Genomic DNA, 20,247 nt, shown 5'->3' on the forward strand with positions numbered 1-20,247 from the left:
GGTGGCAGCTTAGAGGGATTCAAGGTGACAGTGGGTTTGGATGGATGCGGACGGTGGGTGCGGTAGGAGAGGTAGGGGGGTTGAATTGGCCATGGGGCCTGTGACAGTGGAGGAATAAAGGTTCCAGGTGTTGGGACATCTTTGGGGAATGGGGATTATGGGTAGGGTGGGGGGCTGGAGGGCTGATGCTGATGTGAAAGTTTCCATCTCCTGCTCATAGGCATAGGGATGGACTCCTGCGTCATTCCCCTCAGGCATGGGGGTCTCTCCCTTGTACAGACCACAGACTTCTTCTACCCACTGGTTGAGGATCCCTACATGATGGTACGAGCAGGGGTGGGTTCCACAGCGGGCAGGGGAAGGGAGCAAGTAATGCCAGAGCCAGAGACCATGCTTGTGATGGCTGGTGGAAGGTGACTGTCGTGGGCATGCCATCTTCATGGGGGATGTGCTAGTGAGCTCAGAGCCCATGGCGGGGTGGGTGGGTAGGGGATATTCTCTGACTCAGAGCATGGGAAATGGGCCCCCTGTAGGGGAAACGCTCTGTGCAGAGCACCCAGGGCAGGAGATAAGCCCAAAGAGGGGAGCGCCTTGAGTCTCAGAGCCCAGGAGAATTGGGTATGGGCTGTCAGACTCACAGCCCACAGGATGTGGGATGGGGCCCCGTTGGGGGTGGAGAAGTGGCACACGTGTTCCTGTGCTCAGAGCCTGAGGCATGGAAGGTAGGCCCTATGGGTGACCCTCGCACCCCTGTGTTCCAGGGCCGCATCGCCTGTGCCAATGTGCTGAGTGATCTCTATGCCATGGGCATCACCGAGTGCGACAACATGCTGATGCTGCTGAGTGTCAGCCAGAAAATGACGGATGAGGTGAGGGGATGGGATGTCGGGGAGAAGGGTCTAGCTATGTGCTGTGGTCACTGACCTTCACAGCTGGTATGGGTGAGCTCAGCATGTCCCTGCACTGCTGGTGGGGTATATTGGATGTTCCGTGACAGGAGAGGTGGAAGTACTACAGGTTTATAGAGTGTGAAGCAGCTGCTGCCCCAGAGCTGACAGCCTGATAGCTCCTCTGCTCTGTAAAGTGCAACTGAGATTTTCCAGGCACTGAGTTACAATCCAGGGAAATGGTGGGGGAGGTCCGTGTCCCTCTACCAGAACCCTGACTTTCCATCTGAGGCCCCTGAAATACCCTAGTGCTGGGGAAGGCAGGGACTGAGCCCTCTCATTGGTCTGATCCAGACTCAGGGTCAGACATGGTTGGGCCCGGGCTCTCCCTCCATCTCCCTTTCCCGATTACCCAGGTAGGAAGCTTCCTGGTGGACTACAGGGCATTTCCTGGCATCTTAGTGGCGTAACAGGGCAGCACCTCCTGTCTCCGTCAGTCCAAGGCTGACACTTGTGTCGGTGGGCTTTTGCCTGAGACCTTTGAGTGGGGTTCAGACTCCCCACTGACTTTGTGCTAGTCCCTGCGCTGGTCCTGCTTTCACTCTTCAGCTCTCCAACCTGTGGGTCTTCTCTACTTCTCTGTGGAGAAGAGGGCTGAGGAGAGAGAACAAGGAGGCATGGGACAGATGGAGACTTGGGAGGTGAGACGATACCGGGGTAGTGAAGGGACTATCATGCAGGCAATGAAAGGGGAGAGCAGGACAAGTAAGTGGGCATGCTGAGAATTTTTTTTTTTTTATAAAGGAAATTAACTGCCCCCAACAGTTTGTTAATGCAGAGCTAAGGTTGCCCAGTGGTGTCTCATGCCCTTCCAGAACATGGAGATTGGCTAAACTGAAATCCCGAAAGTGGAAAGAAGGCTCACAACACAGCCTTAACTCTGCTGTGCCCCAGCATGCCAAGAACACACATACTGGTGCTCTAGATATCACAGAGCACATGAGTTCAGCAGGCTAAAGTCCAACACCACCTCTTTGCTAAGACAAAGCTCAGGTTTAGGTCAGGTGTACTGAACAGGCATCGCCTGCCTTGCCTTACACTGAGACGCAGAGACAGTTCCACCCAAACAATCCCAGATTTGCTCTTTGCTGCCACCCCTTCACTCCTGCAGTGAGGATTCCATCTGAGACATTGATTTCACCTACCCCTCACTAAGCCCTGGAGGCCACAGTAGTGTATGCCCCCGGGCTGATCATCCCTGTGGGATGGGAGGAAGAGGACCCCCTCATGCACCTCTCCTGACAGCCTGCAGAATTCAGCACTGAACTGAGGCATTCCTCAAAGTTCATGTGCAGCTGTTCTCATAGCATGGTGACAGCTCTGCCCACTTGCTCCAGCTGATTAGCCCACCACTCAGTACAGCTATGTCTCACACAGGATCACAGGTGGAGTGCAGGGAAGTGCTTAAATTCAAATTTGGAACACAGCATGAACAGTGGCATGTTTTTAGTGTCTGCCTATTATGGCTCCCTCTCTTACTTGAACCGTTCCCTGTGGCTATTGCCAGCTCACACGCGGGGGCGGGAGGAGACACTTAAGATTGTGTTGGAGTACCATGTACCTTTGTATTTTCAGGTTTTCAGAAGCTGTAACCAGCAGCGCTGGGCAGCTTGGACTCGGCATTGAAGTGTTGGGGGAGTTAATTAAAGGAAAGATTCCGCGTGATGTGGCCCATGCTATAGTGTGTCTCTCTCATCCCCCAGTACTTGGCACAGCTCAGTGGGGAGGTTCTTGTTATACTGAGCAGTAAAGCAAATAACTTTAATTTCCCCTCTGGTCATGTCAGTGACCACCTGTCAACAGTCAGTGCCCCAGGGGCTTGGTACTCTGTGTCCCTAGACCAGTGGGTCTCAAACTTTTTTACTGGTGACCCCTATCACATCACAAGCCTCTGAGCGCGACCCCCGTAATAAATTAAACACACTTTTTAATATATTTAACACCATTATAAATGCTGGAGGCAAGCGGGGTTTGGGGTGGAGGTTGACAGCTCACGACACCCCATGTAATGACCTCGCAACCCCCTGAGGAGTCCCGACCCCCAGTTTGAGAACGCCTGCCCTAGACCCATTTGTCAAGCCCCAGTCAGCAACTTGGTTCACATCAAAGGCGTTACCTTCATTCTAATAGGACACTGAACTATGTCAGCATCTCCACAAAGCACTGTTCAAGTGTGCTGTCGGGGAAACACAATAGGCTCCATGCTGCAGAGAATGATTATTGTTCCTTCATTCTGAGGATGCCTCCTCGCCTCTCCAGCCTTGCTCTGGGAGAATGCCCTGCTGTCCTGGCATGTTTTCCAGCATTTCAAGTCCTTCTGCTCTTCCTGAGTGGAGCTGATTAAATTCTGATATGTGACCTTTGGCTGTAGGTGTGAGATCACCTGCATTGTCAGTCTGTCTGGCCCTGTTGCATGTTATTGGGTTGTTGTCCTTTACCATTCCTCCTCCTAATCCACTTTTTGTGAATTCTGAAGTGTTGGCAGAGCCCAGATCCTGGTCCTCAGCTGCTGTCTCGCTGCTGGTGCCTCTCAGCCCTGGCTTCCCTAATGCACACCCTGCCCTCTTTGCATACAGGTTCCCTGAGCTGCCAGTAGCCAGCCCACCAGCTGTTTCCTGACCTGTGTTCTCGCCCCCTAGGAGCGTGAAAAGATTATGCCACTGATAATCAAAGGCTTCCGGGATGCCGCAGAGGATGGCGGTACGTCAGTGACAGGCGGGCAGACTGTGTTGAATCCCTGGATCATCGTCGGGGGCGTTGCTACTGTGGTGTGCCAGCCCAACGAATTCATCATGTGAGTGAGGAGCAGTGAGGTCCCAGGGACTGCACAGCTAGTACCAAGGTTAAAGGGCAAGGGGCAGCCCGAGGTTCCAGAAGCCCCAGGTGGGCAGGATGGCCTGAGACATGCACAGCTCCTGGAGTGGCGGGAGCAGTGGAAAGGGTCCCAGACTTTCATGGTCTGGGCTGCATGCTAGCCACTACGCAGTCCCCTGGAACCAGACCCTGAGGGACCATGCTTTTTACAAGGATGAGCGCGACAGCTCTCCAACTCAGTCTGGGTTTTCAGGTTCCAGTTACCTTGTCTCTTACAGTGAGTCCACTTTAGTTCAGTCTCCTGGAGAGATTTCTGTGCCTTCGGGGAAGCAATGCAGTCAGTGAGTAGTGATGCAGGGAGGCTGTTTCAAAACAGATAGTATTCGTTAGTCACCCAGAATACGGCCTTTGAGAGTTCTTAGGTCAGCATGGAAAAGCCACACTCCTCAGTTCATATTAGTAGAAGCAGTGGCTGGCAAGCATAGCCAGGAATGGCTCACCAGGGTGCGCACAGTTCACGGGTGTATCCGTTTCAGGCCAGACAGTGCAGTTCCTGGAGATGTGCTGGTGCTGACCAAGCCGCTGGGCACGCAGGTGGCTGTCAACGCTCATCAGTGGCTGGATAATGTACGTATTTGCCTGCTGTTATTGTTGCCCTGTTATGCTTGCACACCCTGCAGTCAGGGGATGTGAGGGAATCAGGGTTGAGGAGCTACTATGGGAAAGCCCCCATAGATCCTGGGGCCCAGGCGGTAGAACATCCACAAGATGGGCAACAGGCCTTGTTTTGGGACCCTTCATACTGTTTGGAGGAGGCTGGGGTGGGGGGGTGGGGGCAGGCCTGGGTGCCTCTTACCCTCTCCTGTTTCTTTTCCAGCCAGAGAGGTGGAATAAGATTAAGCTGGTGGTGTCCAAAGAGGATGTGGAGCTGGCCTACCAGGAAGCCATGTTCAGTATGGCCATGCTGAACAGGACAGGTAGGCATCTGGACATGTAGTTGGCGAGGAGCGTGGGCTGCTCTGTTCTGCAGCTCCCAGCCTGACTGGGCTTGTGGCAACAGGATCTGCTTCCTGTCTCACTGTCTGGAGCCAGTAGTCAGGGAGCAGCCACAGCCTCTTGGCTTGTGAGCTCAGAGGTTAAACTAAGCAGCACGACATAAGATCTGTGCTTGGCAGGGAGCCTTCAGGGGAGCACCCCTCCTCTCCCGACATTAATCTCCCAAAAGAGAAAGAGATGAAGCCCTGGCCGTGAGAGGTGCATAAAGTCCCTTTTGGAATCCACCCCTTTGTCATGGAGTTAGCTCCTCCCCGACCGGCCCGTAAGTGCCTCTCCTCCCCCTGCCACAGCTGCCAGTTTGATGCACACTTTCAACGCTCACGCTGCCACCGACATCACGGGCTTTGGGATCTTGGGCCACGCACAAAACCTGGCCAAGCAGCAGCGCAGCGAGGTCTCTTTTGTCATCCACAACCTGCCCATCATCGCCAAGATGGCTGCCATCAGCAAGGCCTGCGGGAATCGTTTCGGGCTGCTGCAGGGGACGTCCCCAGAGACATCAGGTAGGGTGGGGAGCCAGGGTCACCTGAATTAGAGGTTGCCTCCTAATTCACCTACCCACAGGCGGGTGGGAACGGCTGTCTCATATCATCAGGCCTGGCCAGTTCCCTGGGGATTTCAGGGGAGGCAGCTGGGACGGTGTGTGGCTCCGAAGCTTGATGTCTCTCGGATGAAGCTGGGATTGGCACCGGGGCCTTGTGTGAGACCGATGGTGACCAGAATGGTGGGGCCTGGTGCGACAGGAGGGAGGGAGAGACTCACTGGGTTAACCTGGCAGAGCGGAATCTGATACCCTCTTGTTCCAGTATTTATCTACTCCACCCTCCTGGGCTGGCTGCCAGGTCTTAGTCATCCTGCCTTGCAGTCCCTGCCTCGGGCAAGAGGAGACGGTAATCCCCACACGTCACCCCAAGCCACTGCGTATGCACCGGCTTTAGCTAGCGGCTGGGCAGCAGGACTCTGGTGGCATCTGCCCACAAGCTAACTGTGTGGGGCAGAGAAGAGCTTTCACCCCTTTCTGAGCTGCTCAGATTGGTCCCATGGCAGAAGGTTTGGGGCGCCAATAGCAACCCTCCCCCCACGACTGCTGCTGACTGTCTACGTGGCAGTGAGGCTTGAGGGCGAATTGACACCCCCTCCCCCCACAGTGGGCACTGAGTAGCCCTGTCCCTCTTTGCAGGGGGGCTGCTAATCTGCTTGCCCCGGGAACAGGCCGCCCGCTTCTGTGCTGAAATCAAGTCTCCCAAATACGGGGAGGGGCACCAGGCCTGGATCATCGGCATCGTGGAGAAGGGGAACCAGACTGCGCGCATCATTGACAAGCCGCGCATCATCGAAGTGACGCCCCGGGGCGCCACGGCCTCCCCCCAGGACAACAACTCAAGCGCCAGCCCTGAAGCGGCCTCATGAGATGGCAGACCCTCCTTCCTTTGGACACTATAGGCCTCTGCCCGCAGACACAGGGCAGCAGGGCTGGCTGGGTGTCTTGGCTTTGGGAATGGGAATCACAGAATCATAGGACTGGAAGGGACCTCAAGAGGTCCAGTTCCCTGCACTTATGGCAGGAATGCGCTATACCATCCTTCCCTTGAGATCTGTGCTCTCACAGGTGCTGATCTTTCTCCCCAACTCAGAGCAGCACCGTGATCAAACGACTCCCCTTCCCAAGGTCAAGGTGGCTGAGGCGAGCGAGGCCCTTCCAGACTGCCTGATCTGAGTGTCACGTGATGCTGCCTCCCCCACAGGCTGATTCAGGGGGTTAACATGGCTAATTGATTCCTGCAGATGAAATGAATTAGTTATTTATTAAGGATAAATGCAGATGATGCAGAGCAGCAGGTAATTTCTATCTGGAATTATTTATTGGAATATTTCAACGAGCTCTCGGGCTCCCCCAGCCTTTGTTCAGACTGAGCAGCTGGTATAAAGGCTGGGAGGGTTGGTATAAGCCATGTGGCTGGACATGTGCCCTTCCTCTCTTTAATGAAGCTCTTCCCCTTAAACCCACCTGGGGCTAGGAGGAGTCGAGGACCCCCAGAGGGCAGGGCACCAGGTCAGCCAGGTGGATTGCTTCTTGGGTTGTAAATTCCTGGTGATTGATTCAATAAATACCAATTTCTATATGTGCTGTGGTGGTCAATCTGCAGGGAAGGGGCTGGACACACACTGCACCTCAGTTCAAGGAGATACTGTGCAGAGGGCCTGCAACGAAGCCGCTTCAGAATTGGCATGATTAGAGTGGGATGGGATGGTGCAGGAAGGGTGGGGGCCGAATGTCAGCCAATAGATGTATCCAGTATCAAAGTTAATGTAGAATCACTGCTGCTAACGTTTGCAGATGATGCAAAGATTGGTGGAGTGGTCAATGAGGAGGATAGGGCAGCCATAAAGAATGATCTGGCCCTAGCTTGGTAAGCGGGGGCCATTCAAACAATGTATTTTAATACAAAGTCATACAGCCAGGTACACACAGTGCAGGTGAGAATGCCCAAGGGGCATGTGGGCGCAAAGGTGGGATAATGCAGTGCGTGGACCTGGGGGGTTGGGGTCGGGTGTGACCAGGCCAGCTAGGAATGCGAAAGGTGAGGAGGGCTTGGGGCCACCACATGACTTTATGAGATGCTCCTTGTTTTGGCCTTTCCAGTGCACTTTGCAAAATGGTTAATGGGAAAGGGCTGGAGGAGAGGAGAGAGGAAACCCCTTAAATTATCACTGAACCCAGGGGTATGGCCTAGCCATGAGGATCAGGGAGGGCAGTGTTGGGGGCAGGGGGGTGGGGATAGTTGGCTGGTCTGTTCAGTCCAGATGGTGGTGCCACCTGGTGTCTGTGAGGGAGGTTGGTGCTGCTGGAGCTGGGAGAAGAAATTACCCTAGTGTTCTCCCATACTGGCCTCTGGTTCTGCCTGAATTCAGCCTGGGACTGATAGTCAGGACTCCTGGGTTCTATCCACGGCTCTGGGAAGGGAGTGGGGTCTACTGCAGTGGTTCTCAACCTATGCTGTGTGGACCCCTGGGGGTTTCCGCACCTCCATTCAAAATTTTTTAGGGGTCTGCAAATGAAAAAAGGTTGAGAACCACTGGGCGGGGGGGGGGGGGAGAGCTGGGAACCAGGACTCCTGGGTTCTCTCCCTGGCTCTGGAAGGGGAAGGGGGGTCTGGTGGGTTAGAGGGGAGGAGGAGTTTGGTTCCCACATCTGCCACTCAGCTGGTGTGAGATCACAGGCAAGCCCATTCCCTGCTCTGTGCCTGTTTCCCCTTCTCACCTTGTGTCTATTCAAATTGAGCTGTTTGGGTCAAGGACTGTGCAGTGCCTGGCAAAATGAGATTCTGAGCTCAGCTACCCTAGTGCTGCTAATAATGCATACTGTGTAATTGGGCCCAGTCACAGTTGGGCAGGGCGTGAAGACTCATCTGGCAGCCAAGAAACACCCACAAATAGGGCATGACAGTCACTGGAGATGCTCAGGAGTTGTTTCTGAAGCTGCACAAGAAGTTTCCATTAAGGGCATGTAGTCTTGCAAGCCTCACCCATTCACCCTCCGAGCTGAGCCGGTCAGAGCATAGGGAAGGTTACATGCATGGGAGTTAAAGCCAGCGCTGTGGACTCTGCAGACAGTCAATGTGGGTGATTTCTGTGTGGGCTGGTCCCAGCACCCGGATCATTTTGGATGCAGGTAAGTGCTATTCCAGCTGTACTGCTGGCGAATGCATACACTAGGCAAGTGTGTCCTATGGATCTGGAGGGAGAGCCGGCAGCTCTAGAGGCTACAGAGCCTGTGGGACTTAGACCAAGACACTGTCCCAGTTTAAAGCAGGGAGCTCATAGCTCAGTGCAAGAGAAACCAACGTAGAGTCGAGTGAGGGGAGGGTTTGTCAGACCTCATCTGCCTTAGTGGGGAGTGTGGAGAGAGGTCAGCGCCCAGGCAATGGGAGGTGTTATATCCTGGTCCCAGAGCCTGCACCACTTTGGATATAGGCTACAGATTTCCCCCTCGCCAGCACCTGAGCAGACCACGCAGTTGCTAACCTGAAGCTGGTAGTCATGAGGATCCCAGACTGTGCTTGGGGACAAGGCTCGGAAGAGTTTGGAAAAGCGCAGAGACGCTGCTGTTCTTCTCCAGCTGTGGAGCTTCCTGGGACCCATGCTGCACTTCAGGGCAGGCTGCAGAGTGAGAAGTTGAGCAGACGGGATGTGTTCATATGAATGGGCTAAGGTATAGAAATGTAAATGTTTTGTTGAAGTCGTGCATTGGACTGTGCATAATAGCAACAAAGTGGGACAGTCTTTATGGGGAACAGCAGCACTGTTATTACCTAATAGGTAGTAAACAGATATCTATAAATGTTCCAAATGCTGTTGAGGGTGTATGCTGTGTGTATTGTTTGTTTACTAAGGGGTTGACTGTGGCTCTGTCTTTGAACTGACTGGGAACTAGTAACACCAGCAATTTGTGTTTTACACACACTGGCCCTGATTGTGACTCTGCAGAACCAAAGGCCAGAGTTTGGTCTTAACGCTCCTTGTAGAGTTTTCATCTGAGCTAAGGTGCAGGGAAAAGAGGAGGCTGTCATAGAATTCTACATCATATTAGCTCAGCTCTCTGTTCCTGGTGTGCACTCTCTGATGGGGCCCCTCAGCTTAGTTGGGACCGCTAGGTGCTACCACAATGCTATTAACATAAACTTAATAGTGGGGCTGTTAGAATATAGATATTCAGGCCTGCCTGTAAAGGCCTATACTTTAAGAACTTAGGTGTATTTTTATCACTTAGCTAGTGACAGGGGTATAAAACAAAGAATCAAAATCACAGTCCGCTTGTGTCTGGGCCGTCTCTCACTAGGATAGTCTGAGGCCTTGTTCTTAGGCTAAGGCCTTTGGCTAAGCAGCAGGGGCAGCCATAAGCTGGGAAGCGAACGGTCACATCCTCACCTCCCAAACCAGCCACACTGAAATAAGGTGCTGTTGGGCTGTTAGGAATACAATCCTGTCCTGGTAGTGCCTATCACCACCAGATAAAGATGGTTAAAGAAAACTTAGTTTGATCGCCTCCTGTCTGGCAAGAAATCACTTCTCAATAGTTGTGGTTGTGAAACCCTCATTTCTGTATGTTTTATCTTTATGGCCCCCCCACTTTTCTATTGTTAATCTGTCGGGTTCTCTAATTGTTTCTGTCTGATGTATAATTAATTTTGCTAGGTGTGAGTTAATTAGGGTAATGGGATATAATTGGTTAGAGAATTATGTTAGGATTGGTTAGATAGATTTCAGTAAAATGATTGGTTAATGTATAGCTGAGATTACTACTATATAAACTGTGGTCAGACAGGAAGTGGAAAGGGAAATTGAAATCCTGTTTGCTAAGGGGTGGAAGAAAGGGAATCGGGAACAGGGACACAGGCAAGGCTCTGCGGCGTCAGAGCTGGGAAGGAAACACTGGGGAACAGACTCTATCGGCCTATAGAGATAAGCCCAACTGGTGTGAAGGGCTTTGGAATATGCTTGCTTGGACACTAACCCCAATAAACATTGCATTGTCTGTGCTTCATACTTCTGGTCTTTTGCTGCTTGCTGTCTGTGTGACAAGAACCAGGAAAGTGGGAGGGTGAAGGGACAGCCCTCTAAGAGGGGCCTCTATGTGCTCCTGTAATCCTGCTAGCAACATGGTCCTGTTCTTGCTTGGAATGTTACTCTTGCACCCTGGTCTCCTTTTAATTCGTTCTTCTCGTTGCAGGTTGTGGCATCAATGCTGGCCCATCACCAACTGGCACTCAAAAGTGGACTCTCACATATTTGTGCTCCATAATACACCTTAGCTGGAGATGCCATCTCAGAGGGTTGCGATGCTGCTGCCATCCCTGGTGGAACGTTCTCGCTAGGGCTGTGTTCTGCTGTGGGGGAATTTTTGATCCTTGATGCTGGAATAGGGAAGCGTTGGTACCAAAATGTTGCCTTTCTCTCCCTTTCCTCCCCCAATGCATCTGTTAACAAACTTTTGTTTCCACTTACAGTCACTGAGCTATCATCACACCCCTCCCATCCTCCTGGCTGTAGAGAGAGGAAGCTGCACTCAGCTAGTGGAGGGTGTGTTAAAAAAGAAGCAAAAATCCCCCCCTTTCACACATCGGTAAGAAAATAGTGCGCTGTTCCTTGCAGTCAGTTCTTCACACTGGTGAGGCTGCTGGGACAATGCAACAGGAGGTAAAAGGCCCTAAAAGGGAGCCAGCAATGATGCACCTGAATGTGCTGGAGGAGTTGGAATCACCACAGCAGCAGAGCACACCCTGCTGCCCCATGGGGGCCTTAGTGCTGCAGCTGTTCTGAATGGGGGCTGTATTTTGCTTTTGAGTCCCTCCGTGTAATCCTGTTAACTCCAATTTAGCCTGTAATCTGATCTCAGTTCCCCGGTGTGTTGGTGTCACCCTAGTTTGGCATAAGAATGGCCATAGTGGGTCAGACCAAAGGTCCATCTAGCCCAGTATCCTGTCTTCTGACAGTGGCCAATGCCAGGTGCCCCAGAGGGAATGAACAGAACAGGAAATCATCAACTGATCTATTCCGTTGCCCATTCCCAGCTTCTAGCAAACAGAGGCTAGGGACACCATCCCTACCCATCCTGGCTAATAGCCATTGATGGACCTGTCCTCCATGAGTTTATCTAGTTCTTTTTTGAACCCTGTTATAAGTCTTGGCCTTCACAACATCCTCTGACAGAGTTCCACAGGTTGACTGGGCATTGTGTGAAAAAATACTTCCTTTTGTTTTAAACCTGCTGTTAATTTAATATTGTGACCCCTAGTTCTTGTGTCATGAGGAGTAAATAACACTTCCTTATTTACTTTCTCCATACCAGTCATGCTTTTATAGACCTCTACCCTAACCCCCCTTGGTCATCTCTTTTCCAAGCTGAAAAGTCCCAGTCTTCTTATTCTCTCCTCATATGGAAGCCATTCCATGCCCCTAATCAGATTGGAACAGCAGGGTCCCTGGCACTGTAACCCCAGAGGCCACTTGCACGGTGATGTGCTTTGCTGAATGCGCCTGGCTTTTAAACCTCAACATACAAACCAGACTTTTTATTTTAAATCTCCCTAGCGATAACTGAGACTGGCCCCAAAGTGGGGGGCTGGGGGGAATGTGGCTCTGTCACTTTAAAGGAGGGGAACACTTAGTGGAGGGGTGGGGAGTGCTATGGTGGGGTTCACTTGCCCTCTTTATGCTTCAGAAATTTTGGGGGGTGGGGGGGGTGCCTGTGAAGGTCTACATAAGCTGTACACAGAGGGGCTAGGTCCTTCCAGTCAGGGTCCAATGAGGGGGGAAACAACACAGAGTGACACCAGATAAGGCTCAGTCCCTGGCTGCAGGGGGCTGCTAATAGAAGTGCCCACTGTGGCTGAGGTGCATGGGGCAGGAGCAATGAGCCACAAGTGAAGTACAGTGAGGTTCCTGATTGGTCTGCAATGTAGCCAATTGGGGTGGGTGAGCCCACTCAGCTAGTCACACCCACTGGCCTCGATTGCCGATTATGTAACACCCACCCCAACCCGGCCCCTGCTGCGGGGCAGGGAAAACCCCCACCACTGGCTGGACTTGCTGCCCTAGGGAGAGTCAAATTGCCAAGCTCGGAGTCCAGGTGTGGTTTCATTAGGGCATGAGACATAAATGCTGCAAAGCAAGCAGCTGGCAAAGAGCCTTGAAAAAGGCTGTGCATGAGAAGATGTTTAATACTTTTTTGCGAGCCAAGTACCCTCTATGCTAACTAGCCTAACTCCATCTATTATTGGGAGTGGACTACATCCACCCTGATTGAATTGGCCCTGTCAACACTGGTTCTCCCCTTGCAAAGTAATGCCCTGCTCTCCATGTGTCAGTATATAATGCCTGCATCTGTAACTTTCACTCTATGCATCTGAAGAAGTGAGGTTTTTACCCACAAAAGCTTATGCCTAAATAAATCTGTTAGTCTTTAAGGTGCCACCAGACTCCTTGTTGTTTTTTTAGCCTAACTGCATAAGCTTGCAAGCATGCACCATGAGGCTATACTCAGTGTATTCAATACTTTTTTTTGCTAATCTACAGGATCTTTTGTCAGTTTATAAGCAACATGTTAGACATAAGACTCCACCAGTTGGTAGCTTCCTAATTTTACTTTAAGGTTAATTTAAAAAAAAAAAAAAAAGTACTTCCAAAAGTGACCAGTGTTCATAACCTTTTCAAAGAGAGCAAAGTGTCTGCCAGAACTGGAGGCAGCACTTCCACTCAGGCCTCAACGATGTGCATAGGTGGAGCATTGTGGCAGCTCCTTCGCTATTTCACAAGACTTGAATAGTACTGGACTAAGGATTGACACAAGTGACCCAGACCCCTACTGCCTGCCCTGCTCTGGTGCTTAAAGAGTGAGGGGGCATAGCTTCCAGATGACCCATAAATGCAAACGAATGCACCTTGGAAAACATAGGCCTTGCTACACACGGTGTGTGTGTAAAACAGCTGCTCTTGGGATTAATCAACACTGAATTTTATTTGCTATCTTGTCTTCTCCCCTCCCCTCATTAGTGCCAGCACTTGTGTTTTGGATATTTCTGTTATTCCATGGTAGAGGAAGGCAGACCTGGTGATTGAGCTAGATTCACACAGTGTATAAGCACATTAACAAGAAGAAAATACCAAGTACTTAGAAAAGGGGCAGATTCTCCATCTTGTGGATGCTTTAGCAACACCAGGCAGGGGGGCTCAATACAGCAATATCTGTAAACACTCAACTCCCCTCCCTCTGCATTAAGTTTCAATAGAATTTACATTAAGGCAAGAGTCTGACTTTCAGAGCAGCACATGGACCATAATGTTAAATAACCAAAGCACAGTGTAGAAGGAAAGCAGAGAGATGCTGCGACAGCCTGAAACTGAGCAGGGGAATCTGTCTTCTCCGCCACACTCTGCAAATGCTGCAGGGTTAGCAATAAGGTGCTTAAAAAGGAGCTGAACAGTGAAACGTTCCTGCTGCCCCTCTTTGCCCCTCCACCAGGTGCTGCCACACCCCAGCTTGAAGGGGTTTCCATTATATACAGGGTTTAAAGTTTGGTTCAGTAGCTCTCAGCACCCCTGCTCCCCACCACTAATCTGTCAGTCTCCACAGATTGTCAAATCCCTGAATTACAGCAAATCAGGTACATTCAGTTTCACGTAAGGCAGAAACAATGGTGCAAACCCCATCCTCCCCCATGGTACCCACAGACTGTCCATTCCAACTGGCTCAAGACAGCTGTGAACCCAGTTTGCAGCATTGTGTCGCAGAACAGCAAGTGCCATGGGGGGGAAGCAAAGAGTGGAGCAGGCCAGGCACCCCCCTCGACCCCAGCCTCCTCCTCCTTCATGGGCATCACTTGATACAGTCCATCACATGGATCTGCAGTGTATCCATGTCCGGAGCTTGGTACTGGCACTTGGGACAGCAGAAATCCGGCTGCTCCTGGTGGATACTTCGCCTGCGCCCTGCAGCTGGCAGGGGTTGGAAAGGTACTGGGGCCATGTTGTAAACTAGGGGGAGAGAGAAAGTTACTGTCCCGAAGATCGGCACCTTCCCACGCAAGTGCCCACTCCTCTGATGCCCCCTACAGGCCTGGGCCATGAGCATTCCCCACCTGGGGAGAGTTTCAAGACTCACCTGGCTGGGGTACAGGTGGGCGCCCCTCCGAATGGCGGTTCCTCATCTCCTCCATCAGAGTCCTTTTCAAAACAGCAAGAGGTTAGAAGTGGGGGGGGGGGGTCAAAGCAGAACTTCAGCATCCCTTTCCTCCCCCCGTGAGCATGAGAGTGGGGCTCAAACCCCCATGGGACGCATGGCTGGGGCTGGTCACCAGCATCTCACGCTGGCTCTCCACAGGAGCCCCAGGGGACAAAGCAGCTGTCTGCAGATTCATCTAGCAAGACAGAAAGCTGCACTGAGCTCTTACCCACTCACAGGGCCCACAGGCCAAGGGGCAGGTGTTTGGGGAATGGACACTGACAAAGAGAACACTCACCAGGTGGCTCCATTAGCATCTGCTATCAGCTTGTCATAGTCCCGCCGTAGCTGCTCAAACTGCTCCTTCAGATCTTCGCGCTGCTCGTGCAGCTTCTCCCGGGCCTCACGCTCCGCTAGGAAATCCGCCTTGTAGATATCAGCCTGCAGGGGAGGCACCAGTGACCCTGCCCTTCAGCAACCGTGCGCACACGCACAGTTCCCCCACCCCCCACCTCCCTGCACCCACCTGGGCCTTCAGCACAGGGATGGTCTCCAGCACAGCCTTGTGCTGCTCCATGTCCTCCTTCAGCTTGTCAATCAGCTCCTGCTTGGCCACCAGTGCCTCCTCAGCCTGCTGCAGCTGCTGCTGCAGCTCCTCCAGGTGCAGCTCCATGCCCTGGAGTGGGGGAGAGGCTCACAGAACACTGAGCAGCAGGGCACCCGGGGGGCAGGGCTGGCCCCAGCTATGGAAGCCAGCCAAGCAGACCCCCTCCCCCCCAAACCAGCTCTACACCCACCTGGCTCTTCTTCTCGCTCTCTAGGCCGGATTTCACGTGCCCATCGTAATCCTGAAAGAGCTGGTGATAGGCTGCCTGCAGCTGGGCCAGCTTCCTCCTGAGGGATAATTGTGAGGTTAGAGGCAGCTCCCCACCCCCTTGGCTCCCATACCGCCCCAACTCTCCTTCCCACTCATCTCCGTGGCACATTCCCCCTGCCCCCCAGACAAACAGACGCTCCTCTGCTCCATGGCCCCCGTTCCCAACGCCCACTCACTTCTCCTCTGTGGCGCCCTGTCTCTCCACCCGCAGCGCCGTCTCCAGGTTCTGGGCCTGCATGCGCAGCTGGTCCGTCTGCACGCTGTGCTGCTTGTGCAGCGCCTCGGCCTCCCGCTCCAGCTTGCAGCACCGCTCGGCAGCAGCCTGTGCTCTGGCGCACCGGGCAGGGGAGAGATGCCAACATTAGCAGGGGTCTCAGTCCCACGTGTCCCCTAGATGGCCAAGGCCTGCATCCGACTTCCAGCCTCCCAGGACAGATCAGTGGCTGCAGCCAAACCTGCCGCCAGCCCCAGATCAGGGGGGAAATTCACGGGTGCACACACTCACTTCTCCTCCAGATCCCGCTTCTCCAGCATACAGGTCTCCAGCCGGCTCTGGCTCTCCTGCAACTCCCCCAGCAGTGAGGTCACCTGGGCTTTCACCGAGGCCCTGTCCTCAGTCAGCTGCTGCAGGGAGGGAAGGGACCCCACCTTAGCCCAGGCCACACCACCTGGGGGACCTAGATCCAGAGAGGGTGAGGCTGCCGCAGGCTGGGATGGAGCCCCCACCCGCTCCCTTTCCCACTTCCCTGACTCCTTGGAGGAGGGGCTGGTGTCAGATGTGTTTGCACATGTGGGTGGGTGACGAAGCGGGAATATCCTGACAATGTTGGTGACTGATATGCATGGCAGTGACTTACTGGACTAGAGATCGCTGTCCAATGGGGGCAGAAGGGTTAAAAAGCTGCTCCTGGGTCTGAGCAGGGAACATGAGGTGGGGGGAGCGTCACATCTAGGGGTTGCTGGAGGACTGGCTGCAACTGACCCATGTCAATGGGAGCCCAAGGACTGAACAATTAACACCTAACAGCAGCAAACTCCAGCAGGCAGAGCCTGGGGACTCAGGAGGTTCTGCAGGAAAGACAATGGGTCTGGGTTAATAGCAGGTCTCACCATTGGCTTCTCTGTGGTGACCGAAGGGCGTCCAAAGCTGCACCCAAGTGACTAAACCCAGCTCTGTTTGGAGAATGCCTGGCTGCTGGGCGTAACTGGCTGGGGTGTATGGGTCCCTGCAGAGTGTAAAAGTCTCTCCCAGGAGTCTGTCTCGGAGGGCCGGAGCCTGGGGGCTCTGTCTCTGAGGCAATAAAGCTGCATGGCCTCCCCTGACAGAAGAGGGGGACCCCTTGGGGGCAGGGGGCATGCTTACGGGGTTCCTCCGAGGGGCTGTTTAAAGGCTGGGGCCTAGCACCCATCCTGTGGGGCCATGACTTGGGCTGTATTTACCTCCAGCTGTTTCCTCAGGGCCTGAAGCTGCTGCTCGGCCTGCTGCTCAGTCTCCTGTGCCCTGGCTCCCAGCTTGGCCATCTCCTCCCGCACCAATGCCAGCTGCTGCTTCAGCCCCACGCTCCTGCCAGGGAACCCGCAGAGTGAGGTGATGGATCAGCACCGAGAGCCCTGCCATCTACCCCCCACGCTGAGTGTCCCGCATTCCCCTCCCATGCACCATCAACCCCCCCACCCCGAGTGACCCCAGCCTCCTGCACAAAACCTGACCCACTCCATCCCCCAAGCGCTGACAGTACCCTGCATCCCACCTCCCCTCACGCCCACACACAGCATAGCCTCCGCATCAGCCCCTAACACACACGCAGGCGCCAGCGCCGTCCCCAGTGGCACAAGTCCGAGCCAGGAAGCAACTTACTCCTCCTCCGTCTCCTTCAGCCTCCTCTGCAGCAGCTCGGCTGCGTCCCGCCTGCTGAAAGGACATGCGGGGCGGTGAGGGGTACCCGGCAGATCCGAGCCCAAGGGGACTGGTGCTCAGCCCCTGGGGAGCTCTCTGCTCCCCTCAATCATAGCCCCCCTGCCACACATTAATCAGTCATTCCTGCCACGAAGGACGTGGCCCATAGTGTCCACAAAGGAGGATTCCTGTTGTTCCCTCTTCAGAACCTGCCCCCTCTTCCCCTGCAATGGGGAAGAGACGCCCAGCCTGGGGGCAAGGAGGGCCAGGCACCGGCGGGGGTCTCCCAGCCTCACTGTATCACCCCATCCAGCACGAGAGCTGCTCTTACCCGCTGTCCCCGCCGCCCTGCAGGGCCTCCAGCTCCACCGGCCTCTCCAGCTGGACCCCATTCTCCTGTGAACGACACTGGCACTACTGAGCCACAGTTACCACCAGAACCAGCCCAACTCCCCCTGCCCCCCCGGGAAACGGTCCCAGGCTGAGTAGGGCCAGCCTGACACCAGCAGGAGCCCAGGTCTCCCTGCCCGGCACAGGCACCCCAAGAACGAGGTCCCATTCCCCACCCCAGGAACAGGGCTCACCCCATTTCTCCCAGCACCTCTATGACTGGGGCCCTCAAACATCCCTATGACCCCCCCAGAACCCTTGATTCTGTGAGGACGTGGGATTTTTCTGATGCCTCGCTGTGCCTCCATTTCCCCGCCCCATACTTTTCATTGCTACACAGTTGGGGGTGGGGGGGGTGTCAAGTTTGCTCTGGGGCTGCGCAGGACGGAGTGGTAGGAATGGTTCAGTAAGGAACCCGCTGAAAGCGACCCAGATCAATGCAGCGCCTGAGAACACGGAAACCCCCCATGGCCAGAACACTGACACCTAACATCCCACTACCCAGAGGAAGGATGTCCCCCCAGCTCGCCCCCCTCAGCAGGGAATCTGAGCAGAGAGCAGCGGGAGAACACTTCTTAAACTGTTTTCAGTTAAGTCTGCAGCTTTTGGGGGACGTGATTCAGACCTGGGTCTGTGTTTGCAGCAGGCTAGCATGTCTGGCTCAACAAGACAGGATACTGAAGTCCCAAGCTGCCAGGGAAAATGGGCTCAGAGGTAGTCTCAGCAAATCAGGTGACAGTCCCAAGGGGGTTTCTGTCATCTGTATCCATGTTGGGCAATGATGTTCTTAAGGCCTCATTTTAAAGCAGGGGTGGGCACTGGGGGTTTCTTTGGGAACAGCTGGTCTGATAATTCTGGGAGCATCCAGTGGATCAGGGGCTGGGCACTCAGGGGGATGCTGGGTCATTGCTAGCCTGCATGTGCTGAGGAGAGGCCTGGTGCTGCCCGTGGCCGAAGCCAGCAGGGAGCCGAACCCTGGCTGGTCCAGACAAGGCTCCCTCGCGTTAAGGGCAGGTGGGAGCGAGGTGCCCTGGGTCCCTGGGGAGAGATGGGGGCATTACGGGTAACATTCATATCCCCCTCCCCAACCAGTCCCTTACCTTGACCCTCACACCAGCCTCTCCTGGGGGCTGCACCTGCTGCTGGATCTGGTCCTGCAGGGCCCGGTTGGCCTCCTGGAGCTGCTCCAGCTGCTCCTTCAGCAGCTGCAGGGTCTCCGGGCCAGGGGCCTGGGGGAACAGGGAGAGTGAGGGACAGACATCACAGGCTGCTCCCCCCCCTCCCCACAAGCCAGCGCTCCCACCCCGCCCCCTGCTGCGAGAGGCCAGGGCTGGAGTAGCCAGGAGCTCCTCCCAGGCCAGAGGGCCCCCGATGGGCCTTTTTCCTTCTACTCTCTCACTAGCACAGCTGTGGATGAGGCAAAGAAGGGACTTTTGGGGGTGGGGTATTCTGTTCCTCAGGGAATTGGGAGCTGGGTTAGGGGAGATTTCCCCCCTCCCCCCCCCAGGTGTGTCTCACCATCATGGGCTCAGCCAACTCCTGGGTCAGGGTCATAGTGTCAGCCTCCTCTGGCTCAGGGATCTCCTTCTCCAGGGCGCTCAGCTGGGAAGTTGCAAAAGACTCAGTCATCTGAGAAGAGGCCGCTGTCCTGACCTACCTCCCGACGCCCCATGGCCCTGCTGCAGAAAGGAACTGGGCCGGGGAACCGCAGAGAGCTCAGTGCCCAGGTGAGACCACCTCATGGGCTTGGTGTTGGGGGGAGGTGACACAGCATGCCCCTGCAACCCCCCTTTCCCCTTGTTGTGGGGGGGTAGGAAGCTCTCCGGATACCTGCTGCCTTCCCTTGAGCTGCTCCACCTCCCAGAGGGCCTGCTCCAGTTGACACTTCATCTCGGTCCGCTCAGCGTTCAGCTTCTCCACCACATCCCGGGCCTCCCGGAAACGGAGCATCAGGAAGTCCTTCTCCTTGCGCTGTGCGGCCTTGAAGCGCAGGAACTCCTGGTAGCGCTGCCGCAGCATCTGGTTACTCTGCCGAATGGCCTCTGCCCCAGGGACAGTGAGAGTGTTAGCCTGGTGCTGGCTGAGTTCCTACCCTCCCTCTGTGAGGGGCACACCCCTTACCGGCTCTCCACTCCCATCCGTCTCTCTGGGACCAAGGGGGAAGTTTGGTAATGTGTATGATGCCCGTGTGTGCCTCAGTTTCCCTCTGCGCTTCGCATTGCTGTGCATGGCCTGGGATGGCATGAATAGGTCGCTCAAGGACTGCCTGACACCCACCCACGGCAGCGGAGGATGCAGAAAGACAATGGGAGCCCCGATGGGCAGGACATGCCAGGCCACATCTAGCAACAACCCAGTAGGAGGAGGTTTTCTCCCACCCCGAAGCCCATTGCTTCTTGTCCTGTCCTCAGAGGTCCAGGAGAACAAGTTTTCTCCCTCTTATTCTCTATCCCCTTTTTAATGATTCCTAACATCCTGTTTGCTTTTTTGACTGCCGCTGCACACTGCGTGGACGTCTTCAGAGAACTATCCACGATGACTCCAA

General features: G+C 54.3%; 2 protein-coding genes across 5 annotated transcripts; one reads left to right on the plus strand and one right to left on the minus strand.

The window, feature by feature from the left end:
* The first annotated feature begins 201 nt into the window (after positions 1–201).
* Positions 202–6,940, plus strand: LOC112107215 (selenide, water dikinase 2). The gene is made up of 7 exons (XM_026657822.1): positions 202–324; positions 762–869; positions 3,587–3,741; positions 4,298–4,388; positions 4,639–4,738; positions 5,108–5,320; positions 5,998–6,940. Exons 1-7 carry the CDS (start codon positions 229–231, stop codon positions 6,225–6,227), a joined length of 993 nt encoding a protein of 330 aa, XP_026513607.1. The 5' UTR covers positions 202–228; the 3' UTR covers positions 6,228–6,940.
* A 6,106-nt stretch (positions 6,941–13,046) lies between these two features.
* IKBKG (inhibitor of nuclear factor kappa B kinase regulatory subunit gamma) lies at positions 13,047–20,126 on the minus strand. 4 transcript variants are annotated; one of them, XM_026657824.2, is made up of 13 exons: positions 19,533–20,126; positions 19,221–19,304; positions 18,803–18,931; positions 17,644–17,708; positions 17,274–17,324; positions 16,856–16,979; positions 15,921–16,039; positions 15,592–15,744; positions 15,336–15,432; positions 15,065–15,214; positions 14,837–14,979; positions 14,479–14,540; positions 13,047–14,351 (listed from the first exon to the last, which is right to left on the minus strand). In XM_026657824.2, the coding sequence occupies exons 1-13, from the start codon at positions 19,719–19,721 to the stop codon at positions 14,194–14,196; spliced, it is 1,524 nt and encodes a 507-aa protein (XP_026513609.1). In that variant the 5' UTR covers positions 19,722–20,126; the 3' UTR covers positions 13,047–14,193. The 4 variants fall into 4 exon arrangements, with proteins under 4 accessions (XP_026513609.1, XP_026513610.1, XP_026513608.1 ...); XM_026657825.2 differs by having other exon boundaries at positions 15,921–16,036; positions 17,274–17,327; XM_026657823.2 differs by having other exon boundaries at positions 17,274–17,327; positions 19,533–20,125.
* Between the last annotated feature and the right edge of the window lie 121 nt (positions 20,127–20,247).

Source organism: Terrapene carolina, unplaced genomic scaffold (genome assembly GCF_002925995.2).
Source record: "Terrapene carolina triunguis isolate 2854851 unplaced genomic scaffold, T_m_triunguis-2.0 Scaffold331, whole genome shotgun sequence".
In the NCBI taxonomy this organism is placed as follows: domain Eukaryota; kingdom Metazoa; phylum Chordata; order Testudines; family Emydidae; genus Terrapene; species Terrapene triunguis.